The sequence below is a fragment of the Quercus lobata genome, chromosome 2 (genome assembly GCF_001633185.2).
Source record: "Quercus lobata isolate SW786 chromosome 2, ValleyOak3.0 Primary Assembly, whole genome shotgun sequence".
NCBI lineage: Eukaryota > Viridiplantae > Streptophyta > Magnoliopsida > Fagales > Fagaceae > Quercus > Quercus lobata.
In genome coordinates this window covers 6,343,472-6,360,794 of record NC_044905.1, presented here as the reverse complement: position 1 = coordinate 6,360,794, position 17,323 = coordinate 6,343,472, and the positions used below count along the sequence as shown (strand labels likewise).

Here is a 17,323-nt window from a genome sequence, read left to right as displayed (position 1 = left end):
TCCAATTATGCCCATTTTTGTTCTCTCATTTTTGCCATTCCTGAGCCTATATCTTACCATGAGGCAATACAAGATCCTAACTGGCAGAATGTTATGGCATCTGAAATTGCTACTTTGGAAGCAATTTCATAATATAATGGGTCTATAGGGTTAAATATAATGCTGATGGCTCATTGGACAGATACAAGGCTAGGCTTGTTGCCAAGGGTTTCACTCAACAAGTAGGCTTGGATTTCACTGACACTTTTTCTCCTATTGCAAAATTGACTACTGTCAAGACTTTGCTTGCTATTTCTGCTGTGAGAGATTGGCATTTGGTTCAGCTTGATGTGAACAATGCCTTTTTCAATAGTGACCTTCATGAAAAGGTGTATATGCAATTGCCTCAAGTCTTTCACTGCAAGGGAGAGAACCTAGTTTGCAAGCTTAACAAATCTTTGTATGGCCTCAAGCAGGCATCAAGGCAGTGGTACTCCAAGTTTTCCACAACCATTTTGAAGTATGGATTCAACCAGTCAAAATCTGATTACTTTTTGTTCACTAAGAAGTTTATTCAAACTTTTATAGCATTGCTAGTTTATGTTGATGACATCCTTATTTCAAGTAAAGATGTTCAAGCAGTTGAAGACCTTAAGAGTTCTTTGAATCATGAATTTAAGTTGAAAGATCTTGGTAATCTGAAATATTTTCTTGGTCTTGAGGTGCCTAGATCAGAAAAGGGTATTTCATTGTACCAAAGAAAGTATGCACTAGGGGTTCTTAAAGATGTTGGTATGACAGGTTGTAAGCCTAGCAAAGTGCCAATGGAACAAAACTTGAAATTAAGCAAGTGTCAAGGAGATTTATTGCTTGATCCTGGTGTTTATAGAAGGCTAGTTGGAAGGTTTCTATATCTGACTATAACAAGACCAAATATTACATATCCAGTCCACAAACTAAGTCAATTCATGGCCAAGCCTAGAAAACCACATCTTGATGCAGCCTACAAAGTATTGCAATACATTAAAGGGTGTCCTGGTCAAGGCATTCTCCTATCATCAAAATCATACTTGCATTTGAAAGCTTACACAAATGCAGATTAAGCATCTTGTGTAGACACTAGAAGATCCACTACAAGGTTTTGTGTGTTCTTAGGAGATTCATTGGTTTCATGGAAGTCTAAGAAACAATCTATAGTTTCTAGATCCTCAGCTGAAGCTAAGTATAGAGCAATGGCTTTACTGTTTGTGAGATGACTTGGTTGCTAGCTCTATTGAAAGATTTAGACGTTCATCACCCACAACCTGGTATGCTTTTTTGTGACAATTAGGCAGTAATTTATATTGGTGAGAATCCTGTCTTTCATGAAAGGACAAAACATATAGAAGTAGACTGTCATTTGGTTAGAGATAAGGTGCCAGAAAAGGTGATACATTTGTTCTTTACTCCTACACATACATAGCTAGTAGACTTGTTTACCAAAGCACTTAGTAGTCAACAGTTAAGGTCCTTACTTTCCAAGATGAGTATATTGAACATACACAACACTGAATTTCATCTTAAGGGGGAGTATCAGACTGTCAAGGATCAGAGAACAGAGTATAGGAAGAAAGGGAAGAATGATAAACGACACAATGATAGCTGAAGCTGCAAGAGGATTAGTTTAGTAGCTAAACTACAAGTAGTCTAGGTGTTAATTTAATTCAGTTGTATCACACGTGTTATAACTAAGCTTTGCACGTGTAGTAACTGCTTCCCTTATAATTTGATTTAATTAGTTATGCTTTGTTTTGGGGGTTTAGGTTCCTAGCTTAGATGTAATTGTATAAAGCTCTAATTCTGTACAGATTCATTCATTGTATCAATAAGAGAAAGTTCTTCATCTTTTCTCTCTCAATTTCTCTCTCTGTGTTCACACTTCTTCTCCTTCCTTCGTCTTTACTTTCTTACAGAACCCCAAATTCTCATTTTCACATGATAGTTTTGGTCCACATCTTCTTGTTGGACCAACCACGCAGTGTGAATCCTAATAGTTTTTTTGTCTCTTTTGTTCGCACACTCTCTTTGACTTATTGGGCCTCTCACTGTGGTACGGACATTGTAAGAGTTTTTGGGCTTGCAGTGGTAATTAACCACACAGATATTTTGATATATATGATAATGTTCTTTCGTTATTTGCTGGACAGTTTACACCAGACCCCACCTAGATTTCATACTAGCTAGCTCACATTTTGTCAAAAGCCCAATTTCTCTGATGGATGACCCTGACAGTCTCTGCGAAGACGTTGATTTTTCCAAACACAATGAAGCATTTAGGTTCAACACTTCTACAGTTGTTCTAAAGGATAATGACAAATTAGCTTGACTTGGTTTTTATACAAATTCTAATTTCATCCCAAATGCTTACACAAAGCTGCATCTAGAAGGCAGAAAGTTGAGCATTCCATTCCCACCTCTAGGCACAAGCACAAAGGAGCTCAATGTGATTTTTTTTTTTTTTGGATAAGTGGAACTCAAAGTGATACAATATGCACCACTTAATAAAATTATTATTATTAATTAAAAAAAAAAAAAAAAAGAGTGTGTCAAGTTACACCTAGAAGGCTAGAAGTTGCACATTTTATAACCTTTTGGTAAAATATTACACCACTTAATAATTTTTTCTTCCTATTTAAATATACTCTTAAACATCCGTTAATATAGAATTTAATAATGCAGTTGAACCATATTTATAGTCTAAGTCAAGTCACTTTCATCTTGAAAGTCTAGTTGAAAGTTGAAACTAAGTCAAGCCACTTTCAATGTAAGTGATATCCTTTTGAAGCCACCCCTTAGAAGCCTCCTTAATAAGTTTCTAAGGGCACCTGTTAAACAATCCATTTTTCTTTTTATAAGCTTTTTAAAAAATTTTATATATTAAATGTATTTTTTAGACAAATCCCCTGCTTGATTACATTTTAGAATTGTACTCCCAATACTTACAGAAAATTTCAAGATTATCATAAATTAATATCCATCTTATTTATAAAAATGCTTCTCCAAAAAAAAAAAAAATCTTATTTATAAAAAAATTTAAATTTCAAGTTTGTTAGAATAGTAAATAACATTTAAACGTGTGTTGACTAGTGTGATATTCGTAAAGAGTTGCATAATGTGTAACTTGGTCAACTTGGTCTTGTCCTACCTATGAATTTGAGTTAGTCTACATATCTTTGATAAGGGTCTGGATTAGGTCTAGTATCCAATAACACTGGACCCGTTGGGATTATGACAAGTATCCAAAAATGGACACATGTCACCATTCCAACGGGTCCAATGCACTGGACCTAAACTCCCCCCTTTGATAAAAACCTGCAGTGTATATACATTGATCCCTCACATTCTTCATCATTGCAACATGGGGCCAAGACAGCTGGGCGAGGAACTAAATTCCGCATTAAGACCATATTATATATAGGAAGTTGAGAATGAATTCATCATTACAACAGTTTACTATTAGCGCTTAGGTTCTTACATTGGTGTATATAAAACATCATAATACAATTCCAACATTCATTATGCAGAACTCAGATTCACTATTTAGCTACTCTTCGCCTACAACTCAGTTGGGCGGCTTGAAGAACTTTAACTTGAGTCCATTGTTTACCATGCTCCAAATACCTCCAATGGAAAAGGCCACACTAAAAGCAATCCCCAACCAACCAAGGATCCAATTGAAATACCAATTGAAGCTGTATTTTGTAGGCTTTTTTATGAGAACCCACATGAAGCAAGGGTAAGCAAATGTGACTGGAAGAGTAAGTCCTCCTAACAGACCAGCAAGACTTGAGAGGAAAGGGAGTGCCACCCCTATGAAAAAGTTGACAAATCCATAAAATACGCGGAAACCAGACCTGACCCAGATTGAGCAAGGACGATTGGTACGACTCGTGTAGCTGGCCTCAAAACTGTCGAAAACAGGCATGGAGTATATCTGGAAACTGCTCAAACAGTTGAACACAACTAGCAGAAAAGTGATTGCAAGAAGTCCTCTTGGAATATCATGACTGTGAAATCCATACAAGGCATTAAGAATCCCTGATGAAGGCATCTGTGACAAGAAACAGAAGCATTGAGTTCAGTCAACCGGTTTGCATTATGGAACACTCATGTAAATTATTCGGAAAAGATGTTAAAAGCCTAATATATTTGGTGGCATTAATTAATGTCAACATGACCATAATTATATAGGAAGGAAAAGTGGGGAACTATCTTGGATAAAGCATTGATCAATATTCTGATGAATTAGCTTTTTAATCATTACTATGATGTCATCAATTTTTATCTCAATTTGAGACTATGTAAGCACAAACATACAGTATCATGTTAACTAGAAGTTGTCAAATATAGTAAAAAAAAAAAAGGAGCAAAGAACAATGTTCCGCAATGGAGGCCAAGCAAGTGAAGGAACAAAAACAGAATACTGGACAGTGAGGGTTTCATCCTGCTGGGTGATTACTCCTTGGAGTCATCAAGAAACTTCTTCACCAACATTCTGAAGACTACAAAGTATATTGTTGAAACAAGAAGTATATTCTGCCAATGACAAACTCCTCCACAGCCTATATCTGGTTCCCAAAAATAATATGGAACATTTATAAATAAATAAAAGTGCAAGAAAACAATTATTTGGTCGCAAGAAGGTTTGGAACCCTACCACTAACCATTTGAGAATTTTGAATACAAGTAAATCCAATTCCAAACCCAGGTTCTTTGATATAAATGATGATAAAAGATGGATGCCAGGAAATGTCAATGATGTAATGGATTTACACTAATTGTCCAAAGCCGTTTCCATTGGGATTTCAGCCACTAAATTGTTTCCTTTATGCACAGCTGCTAAGAACTTAGCTTTTGATTCTTTTAAATCATCATGCTTTATGATTTGATAAGAATAAAGAGTGGTGCAGTTGGTACACTTACAAGGTTTCCATAAGCCCAAAAACCTCCAATTGCAATAGGGAAAACACACATTGCAATAAAGAAATAGGCAACTTTAGCTCCTCTCCACATTGGCACATGAGCTGGGTGCTTAAATGTTGATGGCATTGTTGCCTGAAAAAAGCCAAATACACTCCATTAGATGACCTAGGTACACATCTTCAAGAAATGATGATTTTGGATATTGTTTCTAAAGTAAAAAAATGAATTTATATCCTTTCAGGACTCAGAGTGCATACCTGAATCTCTAGAACTAAATTGTGGCCTCTGAAAGCAAAGGCAACAATCCCAAGTGCGTTCATTACAGAGAAGACAGAAGCAGCAAAGGACGGCATTGGAAGGGGTTCATAAGATATTGTGGGTGGCCTTTGTTGGCTTACAGAGAGAACCCACACCATGGTGGAATAAGTGATGGCTGTCACAGCCCCTACGAGGGAAAGTCCAGCAATAGAATTGAGGTTTGGGAGCTGAGATAGAACAATGCATAGAGAAGTAAACACCAGATACCACTCTACTGTTGTAAGGGGATTCGATGAACAAAGGGGCCCACAAACAATCTGGAAAAACAGTTTCATGGTCTCCCCTCCTATAAGAATCAAAGCTGTTGCAGTTCCCGCTGACAAGTAAACAGTTGGGAAGAGGGATAGCCAGATACCCAATCTTTCCCCTGCACAAGGAACAATATCAGCAGTAGATTGTTAAATTGCCAATTGTTAGGAACACTTTCTATGATACCAATGATAATTACCGATTATCCCAAAAGCATAAACTATTAGGTAAGGATGAATTTAATCATTTAACCATTATTCTAAGAACAATAAGATCATATCTCCAGAAGTATATACAAATCCTTAGGGGGAAAAATCAGTAAAGGGCAACATCAAATCCTTTTCTGCTTGATTACTTCTTACAAACTCAAAGTTGTGCAGCATAGCAGCGATCAAGATTACTTCAGAAGTATAGATCAACCAGCTAGTTTGAGAGCATTAATTGTTGTGAGTACCAAATTTGGGAAAAAAAAGGACAATGGGATGGGATAACCAATATCCTTTCATATGACAGTACATTTCATAATTGACCATTTATCATATATGCAGTGAGCATCAATCAAAACGGGCAATATCCATGTATTTTTTACTCATCTGAGACTGAGTTTATGTGATGAATGTGGTAATTAATATCATCCATGCAAGTCAGTACAAGTATACATGCAAACAATCAGGCACTATTTAATAAGTACTCAGCCATTATATTCATTTGTGTGTTTGTCAACTCAGAAGTAGAATACGATAACCAGCTTTGAGGTAGGAGAGGAAGTATTCATAATTTTTGGTGCTCAGAAAAATTTAAAAAGCCAAAAGTTATGTTGGAACTCATTCTCACCAAATGCTGCTTCTGCAAGCTCCACATATCTGTTGTACCTCTTTCCTGGAACTGCCTCATGTAGCTGAACTAGAATCCACAGAGTATAGAGTTGCCAACAGTAAGCAATGGTTAAAGAAAGTATTCCCCAACTCCTGTGGATGCAGTAAAGATTGAAACCCAAATCAATTAATATAATTTACAATGTTTGTAAATTTGTTACGAGAGCCAATCAGATATAAGGCAGCAAGCTGCAGGCTGTTTTCTCTTTCTCCCATTTAGTTTTTCCCCCTCCCTTAAATACTTTGGCACTTGGTAATCCTTCCCTTTCCCAGTATCAAGAGACTAATAGATATGAAAGTTTTCAACCTAGATTTGCCTCACCAATGTAGAGAGAGTCCATAACTACACAAAATCAGAAGAAAATCCATTTGTTTTTCTTCTAAATATCCAAATGGGCAAACAACAAGAAGAAGGAGAATTTGAACTTCCTGGACCTAAATTTTTCCATCATTTTAATTTACAGCAATAGTACAATGCAATGTGAAATTGGGGGGTGACACTTCAATTTGTGAATCATTTGGAGCTAGCTAGAGACATAAAAAAGTATAGAGCAACTAAGTATATACAGCCAAGGGATGCAAATCAGGGGAGCCTTGGCTTTCTAAAATAGGACTGGCAAATTCACAAGGCCATTAAGAAGCTTTTTAACAAACTCCTATGTTCGAAGTAAGATGTTATCTAATTAGACCACAAATTATATTTGACTGGAAAGGTCTATGCTATTTGGTCATTAACATGAGGCTAGTTGTTCTGTGTAACTACTACTCAATTGTTAAAATGTGGATCCTAGTTATGCTGTTTAAGTTTTTAGCATCTCACGGGTTTAATTGTGCTGCAGATGAGAACTGCTTCAACCAATTCACAAATTGAAAAAACCTAAATCATAAAGGCTTTATTTTGCGAGTAAGGTTTAGGAAAATGCTGCTTTTGTTGCCAACAGTCGGCTGTCGCTGCAATTTTATTCAAATTAAAGTCATTCATTAGAGAAAATTATGTTGTTCCGTGATTTGCAAAGTTGTATCCATTAAAGAATACATGTGGCCAACCCTAACTAGTTTGTTAAAGAACCATAATTAATTTCAAAATTTTGATACTAAGCTTTGTTGTTGTTGTTGTTGTTGTAGCATATGCAACTTAATCAAAGCTCCAAACCCATTAAGGTTGAGCATAAAAAAGCAACCTTGGTTAGGAAATAGAGATAGGAGATTGAACTGAATATGCTATTATTAATTTATTATTTTTTTTTTTTTGTTAATTAATATATAATATACTTAACATCAAGGGAAAACAAATATCTACTAATTAAAGGCTGCAATAAGTTACTATTTGCAGTGATTAGAACTGGATATTATGACAGGGAAAAAGCAAAGCAAGCAATAATCAAAGTATAAAGGGCCCTCTGTCATTATTTCAAAAAGGAGTAACAGAATGATTTGTGGACCCCTGATGATTTGTGGATTTACTTTTTCTCTCTAGAATAAATTTAACTTGTCAAAAAGCAAGAGATAAATGCACGAAATGACTTGCCTCAAGTATGCATGATCATTCTTCTTCTATTAAAAGTAAAGTTTAATTATATCATATGAACTTTAAGTAAACCAAAAGACAAAAGAGCTTGCTTGGTAGACCCACAAACTCTAAAACTTTACTTAAATTCTTGTGGAAAGCACAGACAGACAAACACATACACAGAGAGATTCAAATTAAAGTAAAGAAAATAGTGTGTTTGATACTAAAAAAGATGTATGTAAGGTACAAACATAGTCTTTAGGAAATAAAAAAATATGCAAGGAATCAAAAGAGAGCCGTTTTGGAAAAAACGTGACTAGTAGAAGAAGACTAGGAAACAGAGAAATAGCAATAAATATGTGAATTGGAAATTGTAATAATATTGTAAAAGAAAACTGAAAATAAATTCAATTCAATTATCAGAACTGGAATTTCATAGGAAAAACAAAAAATGCTTAAAATATTTATTATCAATATTATTACAATAAAACAATAGATGTGATTGATGTCATATCAATGTCTCATGTATCTGATGTATATCCTCAAATCTCTCCATTGTGTAATGTGAAGCGCATACACACTAATATAGGCCCTAGGGAGATGACTGCATATTGACGTAATAAATTTTATCATATGTTTAAAAGTTCACACTTGTTAATAAAATATTGTAAGCCACTAGTACTATTTTACTCTCTACCTACTCATAAGTTCTCGCAGAAATCTCGCGGATGAATTGAACCCTAGAACCTCGTCACATCCTAGATTTTTTCTATAAGAGTTGTTTTAGGGCTAAACCAATTTCACACTTATTTTCCTTGTTTTATACGAAATTAGTTATTTGTCATTTTCATACCAACTTACAATATTTTTTCTACAGCTTATAATCAGCCCCTTCAAATTTATTGTGAAAATTGTCGTGAAACTAGTAAGTAAATTAATGTTTTAGGGGTGTTTGGTTTATGTTTTCAAACAACAATTTTTAATTAAACAACATTACACATATTTCTACACATTTTTTTAATTCACACATATTTTCACAAATGTTTTTAAACAACCGTTTTTAATTTTTAAACTCATTAACCAAACGGCCTTAATCTTTTAAAATTTTAAGGTAAAAAAAAAAAAAAAAGCTTCCAGAACGCCTAACTCAACGGAAAAAAAAAATAAATAAACGAAGGACAAACTAAGTAACTAATGGGTGGACACGATTCAGACACGTGTCCAAACTAAACATGTGTCCGATGTCCGGTGTATAAGTCCGGTGCACTGGACAGAAGCCGTATCCGTAACTAATAAGCATAATTAGAGTAACATACCAGCCCAGAAAAGCAAAGGCAACAGGTAAAACCAGAGCCTGAAAGCCAACACCAGCATTGAGATTATGAAACGCAGCATAGTGAGCATTCCCATTACGAGACTCAGTGATGGGAAGCCAAGCATCCTGAGGATTCAGCTTAGTGAGGTGACCCACTTCCTCCAAGTAACCCTTCATGTTAATCAACACCCTCTTCATTGGAGTCCCTATCGGACTCAGAAACCTCGGCGATATAAACGACGACGGAGTCCATGCCGTCGATGACTTCCCTTCCTTGTTCGACGCCGGCCTCGGTGACCTCTGACCGGAAGGAGTCTGTATCTCCGGCGTTGAAGCTCTTGGTGTTGCTGGTATTGATATCAGCTCTGTCTCTGGCCTCTCCTCCATTCTCAGTATTCTCTCTCTCTCTCTCTCTGAGCAAAAAAGCTTGAAAAGTTGAAAAGCCACAAAATGAGGAAGTTGCTCTGTTTGTGTGTGAATGTGACTGTGAGTCTTTGGCTCACCCAATGGGGGGTATATATCTATAGCGCTATAGTGCCCTCTAGCTCTTCTTCTTCACTCTTTACAACTTGTTAACAAAGTGTATCTTTATGTGTCTCAAGTAGATTGAGTACAAGAAAGAATAATATCGCACACTGTTACTGTTTTTGTTCTTGTTTTTCTTTTTCTTTCTTTTCATTTTTCAATAATAAATAAATAAATAGTAAAATTCTAAAATAGATTACTAATATACGTTAATAAAACTTTTTTTTTTAGTATATACATTAATCATCATTTTTTTAAACTATTTTTATAAAAATTTTAAAAAAAAATTTATTTAAAAAGTTACTCACTTTTTATTAGTAAAACTCATATATTAACCCTAAGAGCATATATTAATCCTTAGAAACTAAAATAAATTAAGAAATTTTTTATGAAAAATTGAAATAATTGTCAAATTAATTAGTTATTATTTTATAAAATAATTTATTAATATATGTCTTTAGAGCATAGGCTAGAAAAACCCTTAAAAACTAATTCCTTAAAGATATATATATCTAAATTTTTTTTAGAAATTAAAAGCTATCGGTTCAAGTTTTTTAAGCACTAAAACATCACCTTAAATACTTAAAAGACCAAAAGTATTTACGCTCTGTTTGTTTCAATAATGATGTTTTTTAGAAAATGAGTCATTTTTTAAAAATTATTTTCTATAAAACTATCTCATTTTCCAATGTTTGTTAGCAATTTTAAATGAGTTGAAAAACAATTTCCTAACTTCCTTTATTTAGCTTGTTGTGAGATAAAATTGTTTTCCAAAAAGATTTAATGGAAAACAATGTCTAAAAATAAGCTATAAGGACACAATTAGTAACGACCCACAAATGATATTGGGCTCGTACGTAAAAGGCCCGAACAATATAATTTGTAGAGTGTGGGCTTGAAAGACTAGGCCTTGGTCACCAGATAGTGGTCTAGTCACGGTTTTTATGGAAATTTATACAAGGGTGGACCTGGCGTGACTAGCAAAACCTTCCTTCGATGCGGCCTGTGGGGGTTTTGGTCCTCAGACTCCGTCCGAGGAGTTTAGTGTTCTTCTCATTCTCCCTCTTTTAGGACTTCTTCCTCTATGGGGGGGGGGGGGGAGATCCCCTTCCCCCTTGGTTCTTCTTCCCTTTTATACTAGTATTTACTTTCCTTTTAATGTCCACGTGTAAGTTTCACTTTCTGGGGCAGAGACTTGTCCTATCAGCCCATACCTAGAGTGGTTGGGAGTAGTTGTAAAAGTTGAATAGCATGGTGAAGGGCATGGACCTGTCAGACGCAGAGTTCTTTATTACAGTATTGGTAGCTTTTTCACTTATCCTGCCCCTGTACTGAGCTCGTCCTTTCCTTCAGGCGTCCTGTGGGGTGCCGAGCATAAGATCATCCTCGGCCAAATCCTTAGGCCCTTTTTTGGACTTTTATTATGCGTCTTCAGCAATTGTTCTCCTCGGCTTAGGTTTTGGGCCCTAATGTAAAGTGGGTCAGAGTTGTAAATTCTCTGGCCCCACAATAGCCCCTCAAAATCCTACTACCCGACCTCCTGGTTGGGGAGAAGGATTTTGATGGTGTCGGACCTACATCATGGCTTGCCCAGCTTTCATCCTTCATTAATATCAGTGTCTCTTCATTTGCTTGGGAGCTGCGCCGGATTACGAGACATTCTTCTAGATTTACTCACGATGCGCTTCTGCCGCTTCGTTGCTCGAGGTGCGTCTTTAATATGTCCCCTTTACGAGGCTACCCAAATCCTATAGTTGCAGACGGTGTTGGGAGTTGAGTAAAAACTATCTCGTCTGTAGCATTTCTTGGAAACCTGCATAGATTAAATGCTGCTAACTTGCCCTATATATAAGAAGCAGGATAGGAGGTTACTCTCTTTACGTAAAAACCCTTCACCCCTTTCAAATTCCTAATCCTTCAGCTGTGCTTAAGGTTTTCATTGCCAGTGCAATTAAACCTTAGAGTGATGTTTGAGGCACAAATGGAGATGAAGGAACCACACCCGCTTCAGAAGCACTGGGTCCTTCCGAGGCTTAGGATGGCGCGGTCAGGGCAGGGAAGACAGAGACTCAAGACAGCTCTCCGCTTTCACAAGGTGGGAGTGATTCCTCCACCTCTTTCAGCCAAAATCCGAAGCAGATGCTGGTCACGTCAGATTTTTGGTGCGACAGCAGTGGAATTTCTCGTCGTCAGCACCATCCGCTCTATCGCGAGCGTTGCTAATATGGCACCTTCGTGTTAGGAGTCAGGGTTGATGCGGGGATTAAGTATCCCTGCTTCCTCCTCTCTTCCTTCAGTGGTGTCTCTTTCTGCCTCCCCTTCTTCTTCTTTCCCATCACCGGGGCCACCCTGGTGTTTCTACTTCTTCTTCTTCTGTTTCTTCTTCTTCTGCTTCTTCTTCTTCTGCTTCTTCTTCTCTCCCTTGTATCTTTTCTTTTTGCTTATGTAGTTAGCTTTTAGTATAGGCTTACTTAAGCCCCTTCATTGTACGTTGTATGTTGTACTATTTCTTTGTCTTAATAAAAGATGATTCTGTTTCATTCTAAATATCTTTCTTTTCTGCAGTAATTACTTTGTGAATGGATGTATTTCATGTGTATTTTTCCTTTAACGATACTTAGGGCAGAAAACCTTGTAACAAAAAGCTATTATTTTGAACTTATTGAAACTATCAAGCATAATAATACCAACCTACAGTAGATTAAACTTACAAGACTAACCGAGATAACAGCTGAGTGCTCTGTAATGCGCGTGAGACAGTCATCCGAGAATGAGTAACCCAAAATGAACCGTCCGAGAGGGTTGCCGAGTAGTGAGGGACTTTAGCCGTGTTCATGATAACACCTGGCCTTATTGTTTTATGGCCTCTGATCCAAGGATTGAGGTATAGTTATACCGGGCCCAAACACATTCGCATTGGTTCCCTTGGAGTTGAGGATCCGAGGGTAGACCGGGACTTCCATTCGGTCTAGGGCTCAATCCAATTATTAATGGGTAACCTCTCCATGGGACAGAGTTCAGGGACCATACAATGTCCGGGGTGTGTCTAGGAGTTATAATAACAACTAATTAATAATAATAACAGTGGGTTTCCCCATAGGCTTGAGTCTGAGGACCATGCAATGCCTTGATTCTGTCCAAAACTCAATATTTTTCTTCTAAGTAGTTGGTTTCCCCATAGGCTTGAGTCCGAGGACCATGCAATACTTGGTTCTGTCCAAAACTCAGAAGCCCCTGGAGTTGTTCCTTTCACTAGTACTTCGATGCATAGCCCCTAGTAGGACTCTATACTAAGGTAACAACACCAGGCCGTCGGAAGTAATGGAGGGGCTCTCGCAGACCCTGAGTTGACAAGAGCTCGACCCACCATCTGTGCCACCGCACTAGCCCTTCCCACAAACGGCACCAATTGTAAGGACACAATTAGTAACGACCCACAAATGATATTGGGCTCGTACGTAAAGGGTCCAAGCAATATAATTTGTAGAGTGTGGGCTTGAAAGGCTAGGCCTTGGTCACCGGATAGCGGTCTAGTCACGGTTTTTATGGAAATTTATACGAGGGTGGACTTGGCGTGACTAGCAAAACCTTCCTTCGGTGCGGCCTGTGAGGGTTCTGGTCCTCAGACCCCGTCCGAGGAGCTTAGTGTTCTTCTCATTCTCCCTCTTTTAGGACTTCTTCCTCTATGGGAAGGGGGGAGATCCCCTTCCCCCTTGGTTCTTATTCCCTTTTATACTAGTATTTACTTTCCTTTTAATGTCCACGTGTAAGTTTCACTTTCTGGGGCAGAGACTTGTCCTATCAGCCCATACCTAGAGTGGTTGGGAGTAGTTGTAAAAGTTGAATAGCATGGTGAAGGGTATGGACCTGTCAGACGCAGAGTTCTTTATTACAGTATTGACAGCTTTTTCACTTGTCCTGCCCCTGCACTGAGCTCGTCCTTTTCTTCAGGCGTCCTGTGGGGTTCCAAGCATAAGATCGTCCTCGGCCAGATCCTTAGGCCCTTTTTTGGACTTTTATTATGCGTCCTCGGCAATTGTTCTCCTCGGCTTAGGCTTTGAGCCCTAATGTAAAGTGGGTCAGAGTTGTAGATTCTCTGACCCCACATAAGCCATACTTTTTATGTTGACCAAAAATAGTTTTTCTTTGATTCATATTTTTTTATGCTACCAAACACTGGAAAACATGAAAAATTGTCTTTATACAAGGTTTTCTATCGAAACAAACAGAGTTGTGGGTTGGTTTACCCTTCCTTTGTGAATCATTTATAAAAAAAAATTAATTCCACTCTTATGAAAGACATAAAAAAATTACAAAAAATCAAGAATAAATTTATTTTTTCATAAAAAATTTCTAAAAATAGTTTGTAAACTAATATTCTTAAAGTATCCATTAATTTTTTCCTTATTAAGGTTATCATTTTAAAGGATACACTATGGACCAAATTTTTAAGGATTAATATTTCATAGTATATCCTAACCTAATTTTTATATTAAAAAAACTATTATTAAGTGGAATTTTTTATTGGTATTCATAAAATTGATAACAAGTTTGATTTTTTTATTATTATTAGTGTATAATAAAAATAATACCAAGAATAAATTTAATTAAAATGATTTGTTCCAATTATGTTTACTAATCTAAATTGTGGAATTAAAAAAAAAAAAAAAAGGTTTTGCTCTAAAATTAATGCTTCTATCATAATAAATTGTTGAGGGAAAAGTCATACTAAAAATTAATGCTTTTAAAAAAAAAAAAATCTATATTCACTTTAATTATTTATTTGGGTGCTTTTCGGTGTAGCTGAGAGGGAGTGTCAGTTACAAAACAGAGTGTGGGGTCATCACTCTCACAACTTCACAAGTGTTGAAGTGACAGATAAACTAGAAAACATAAAAGTTTGAACAAGTTTGATCGTGACCGTTAATTATGTAGAACTGTGGACCATATGGCAATTTGGACGGTTCTGATGGAGGGGTCCTCAGATGGCTCGCGAATCAATTCCCTGAGATCGAGATCAGATGTGAAGTTGACTGGCTTCGATTATTTTTTTGATTTTGATTGATTAGTTAGGGTTCTTTTGTTTGGTAGGAGGGGAGAGGGAGTGATTGTGTACGGAGAGGAATACAGTGTAGACGGTAACGTGACGTGTTGGGTCAAATAGTCAATCAATCAGACGGTTCACAGTGTTTATGATCATTTATGACTGTCCGTTTTGTCTGATGATGGGTAGAGCAAAAGAAAGTCACGCGCGTGATTATGGGCGCGTGTGGGTGTGAAAAATAATAGTAATAATATCGAGGCTACGTTCGCGTGGGAATCGATTTTTGGGTTTTACACAATTTGTTACCACCACTCCTAGCTCTAGACAAAATCGATAGCGGAAAGCATGACCATTGACTATAATTCTCGATCACTCATTTATTTTGACTGACATTTTGTTTCTTCACACTATGACAAAGATCCAAAATCTCATCACAAAATCAGAATGTATCCACTAATATATACCAGCATTATCATAGTAATGTTTCTAAAAATAAAATAAAAAAGATCATAGTAATAATTGGATTGTAACGTTTGACTTTTAAAAGTGAAGGGATGTGCAGCTTCTAGCTAGTTCAACTTCAACTAATTGATTTTAGTGTTTCGAATAAAAATAATTTTTTTTCCCAAAAAAAAGTATAAATAGTAGAATAACATAGATGTTTTCATGTACCAAATTGAAAACTTAGGATTCTTCCTTAAAAGAAAAAAATTACACTTTAACCTCTCTAAAATACTATCCCTTTTATATTTGCCCCTTAAACTATAAGAATACATATTTTATCCCCCTAAATTATACCATCTTTTATACTTACTTCATAAACTATAAGAATACACACTTTACCTTCTAAACTATAATCAATTTTACACTTACCTGCCTAAATTATGAAAATTTTTACCCTTATACTTCTAACCTATAAACGTACACACTTACTTTTTTAAATTATTGCACATGATTTGGTGCAAAGTATTACACAAGTTATAGTTTAGGTAGAGATGGTAATTCGTGTTTGCGAATCGGGTTCATGTCGTGTTGAGTATTCAGTTATATGGGTTGACCCGAACTCTACTATTTAGTAAACATGTTAGAAATTCTCAACCCGAACACGACTTGTTTATTAAACAAGTCGAACCAACCCAACACATTTAACTCGTTTAATTAACAAATCATGTAAAAGTCAATACAAATGACTTGTTTAATAATCTATTTGATTAATAGGTTATACCTAACCTATATAATTTTTATCAATTCCCATATATCTAAAATTAGAATACAATTACAACCATAACTATAGTAATAAACATATAAAAACAACCATAAATTATGTAATAATATCAAAACAAATAGTAACTTAATAAGCTAAATAAATTAAACAGGTCAGACGGGTTCGCATGTTAAACACGAACACGACTCATTTAGTAAACAGGTTAGTCGTGTCAACCCGAATATGACCCGAACCCATTTAGTCTTAACCCATAACCTGTTTATAAACGGATTAGTCATGTCGAGTTCACAAATCGTGTCAAATTTTGTCACTTCTAAGTTTAGGGGGTAAGTGTGCACACTCATAATTTAAAGGGGCAAATGTTATGTAAGTAATAGTTTAAATGGGTAAAATATGCATTCATAAAATTTAGAGGGATTAAAGTGCAATTTTCCCTTTAAAAAATTGGAAAACTTAGATCCTAAACTAAAAAAACATGTCATTTTAGTTATACCCAACATTTAATAATGTAGTGAGTTCTAATTAGCTCAACTGGTAAAATTTTTTATGGTTGAATAAGAGATATGTGGATTAATTTCCATCTACACAAAAAATCGATTGATGTCTTTGTCTAATGATAAAGAAATTGTTATCAATAGCGGACATCATAAGTTAAAACTATTTATTAAAAATGCAAATGTAATCATTTATATATCCAATTTTGCAACTTGTTCGATTGCAAGTAAATAGCTGATAGAAAATATCCACTCGTCACGATTCAACAAGTTACAATATTAGACTTGGTAATTGAGTTTGTCTCTAAATTAAGCAATTAGTCCATACTTCAAAAATGGCTTTTGTTAAATGAATAATGAAATATTCTCATCTCTATTACACAAATAGTAATGAATTTAATAGAGTAAAAAAAAAAAAAAAATAGTACGAAGATTCGCCAAATTGCGCGTGGGTGAGCGCACATACGGAATTGGGGCCCCACCGTTATCGATTTGCGCGCGGCGGTTACTTTGAAAAAGTGCAAAATACAATGAAGAAATGTCAGATTTTTGCCGACAGAACCACGTGCGGCGTCTCGCGTGGGCAGCCACCTGCGACCCTGCGATTATTACCTTAGCCAAACCACGCCTGCTCCGTTGTAGTCTAGTACTACCATCAAATGCTAATGTGCGCTTACAGTGCAGCGTTTCATCTTACTGTTTCACACCAATAACCGATAAGTGTTAGGTTGATAACTCATGGGAAGTTTTGTTTTACAACTCGTCTATACGGTGTGTTGTATTTGGTGAAGGGGTATTTTGAGTTGTATTTGGTGAAGGGGTATTTT

General features: G+C 36.1%; 1 protein-coding gene across 1 annotated transcript; it reads right to left on the bottom strand.

The window, feature by feature from the left end:
* Window positions 1–3,408: 3,408 nt before the first annotated feature.
* Window positions 3,409–9,815, bottom strand: LOC115974245 (lysine histidine transporter-like 8). Its single transcript, XM_031094507.1, has 5 exons — window positions 9,210–9,815; window positions 6,343–6,476; window positions 5,199–5,626; window positions 4,942–5,073; window positions 3,409–4,069 (listed from the first exon to the last, which is right to left on the bottom strand). The coding sequence occupies exons 1-5, from the start codon at window positions 9,593–9,595 to the stop codon at window positions 3,581–3,583; spliced, it is 1,569 nt and encodes a 522-aa protein (XP_030950367.1). The 5' UTR covers window positions 9,596–9,815; the 3' UTR covers window positions 3,409–3,580.
* Between the last annotated feature and the right edge of the window lie 7,508 nt (window positions 9,816–17,323).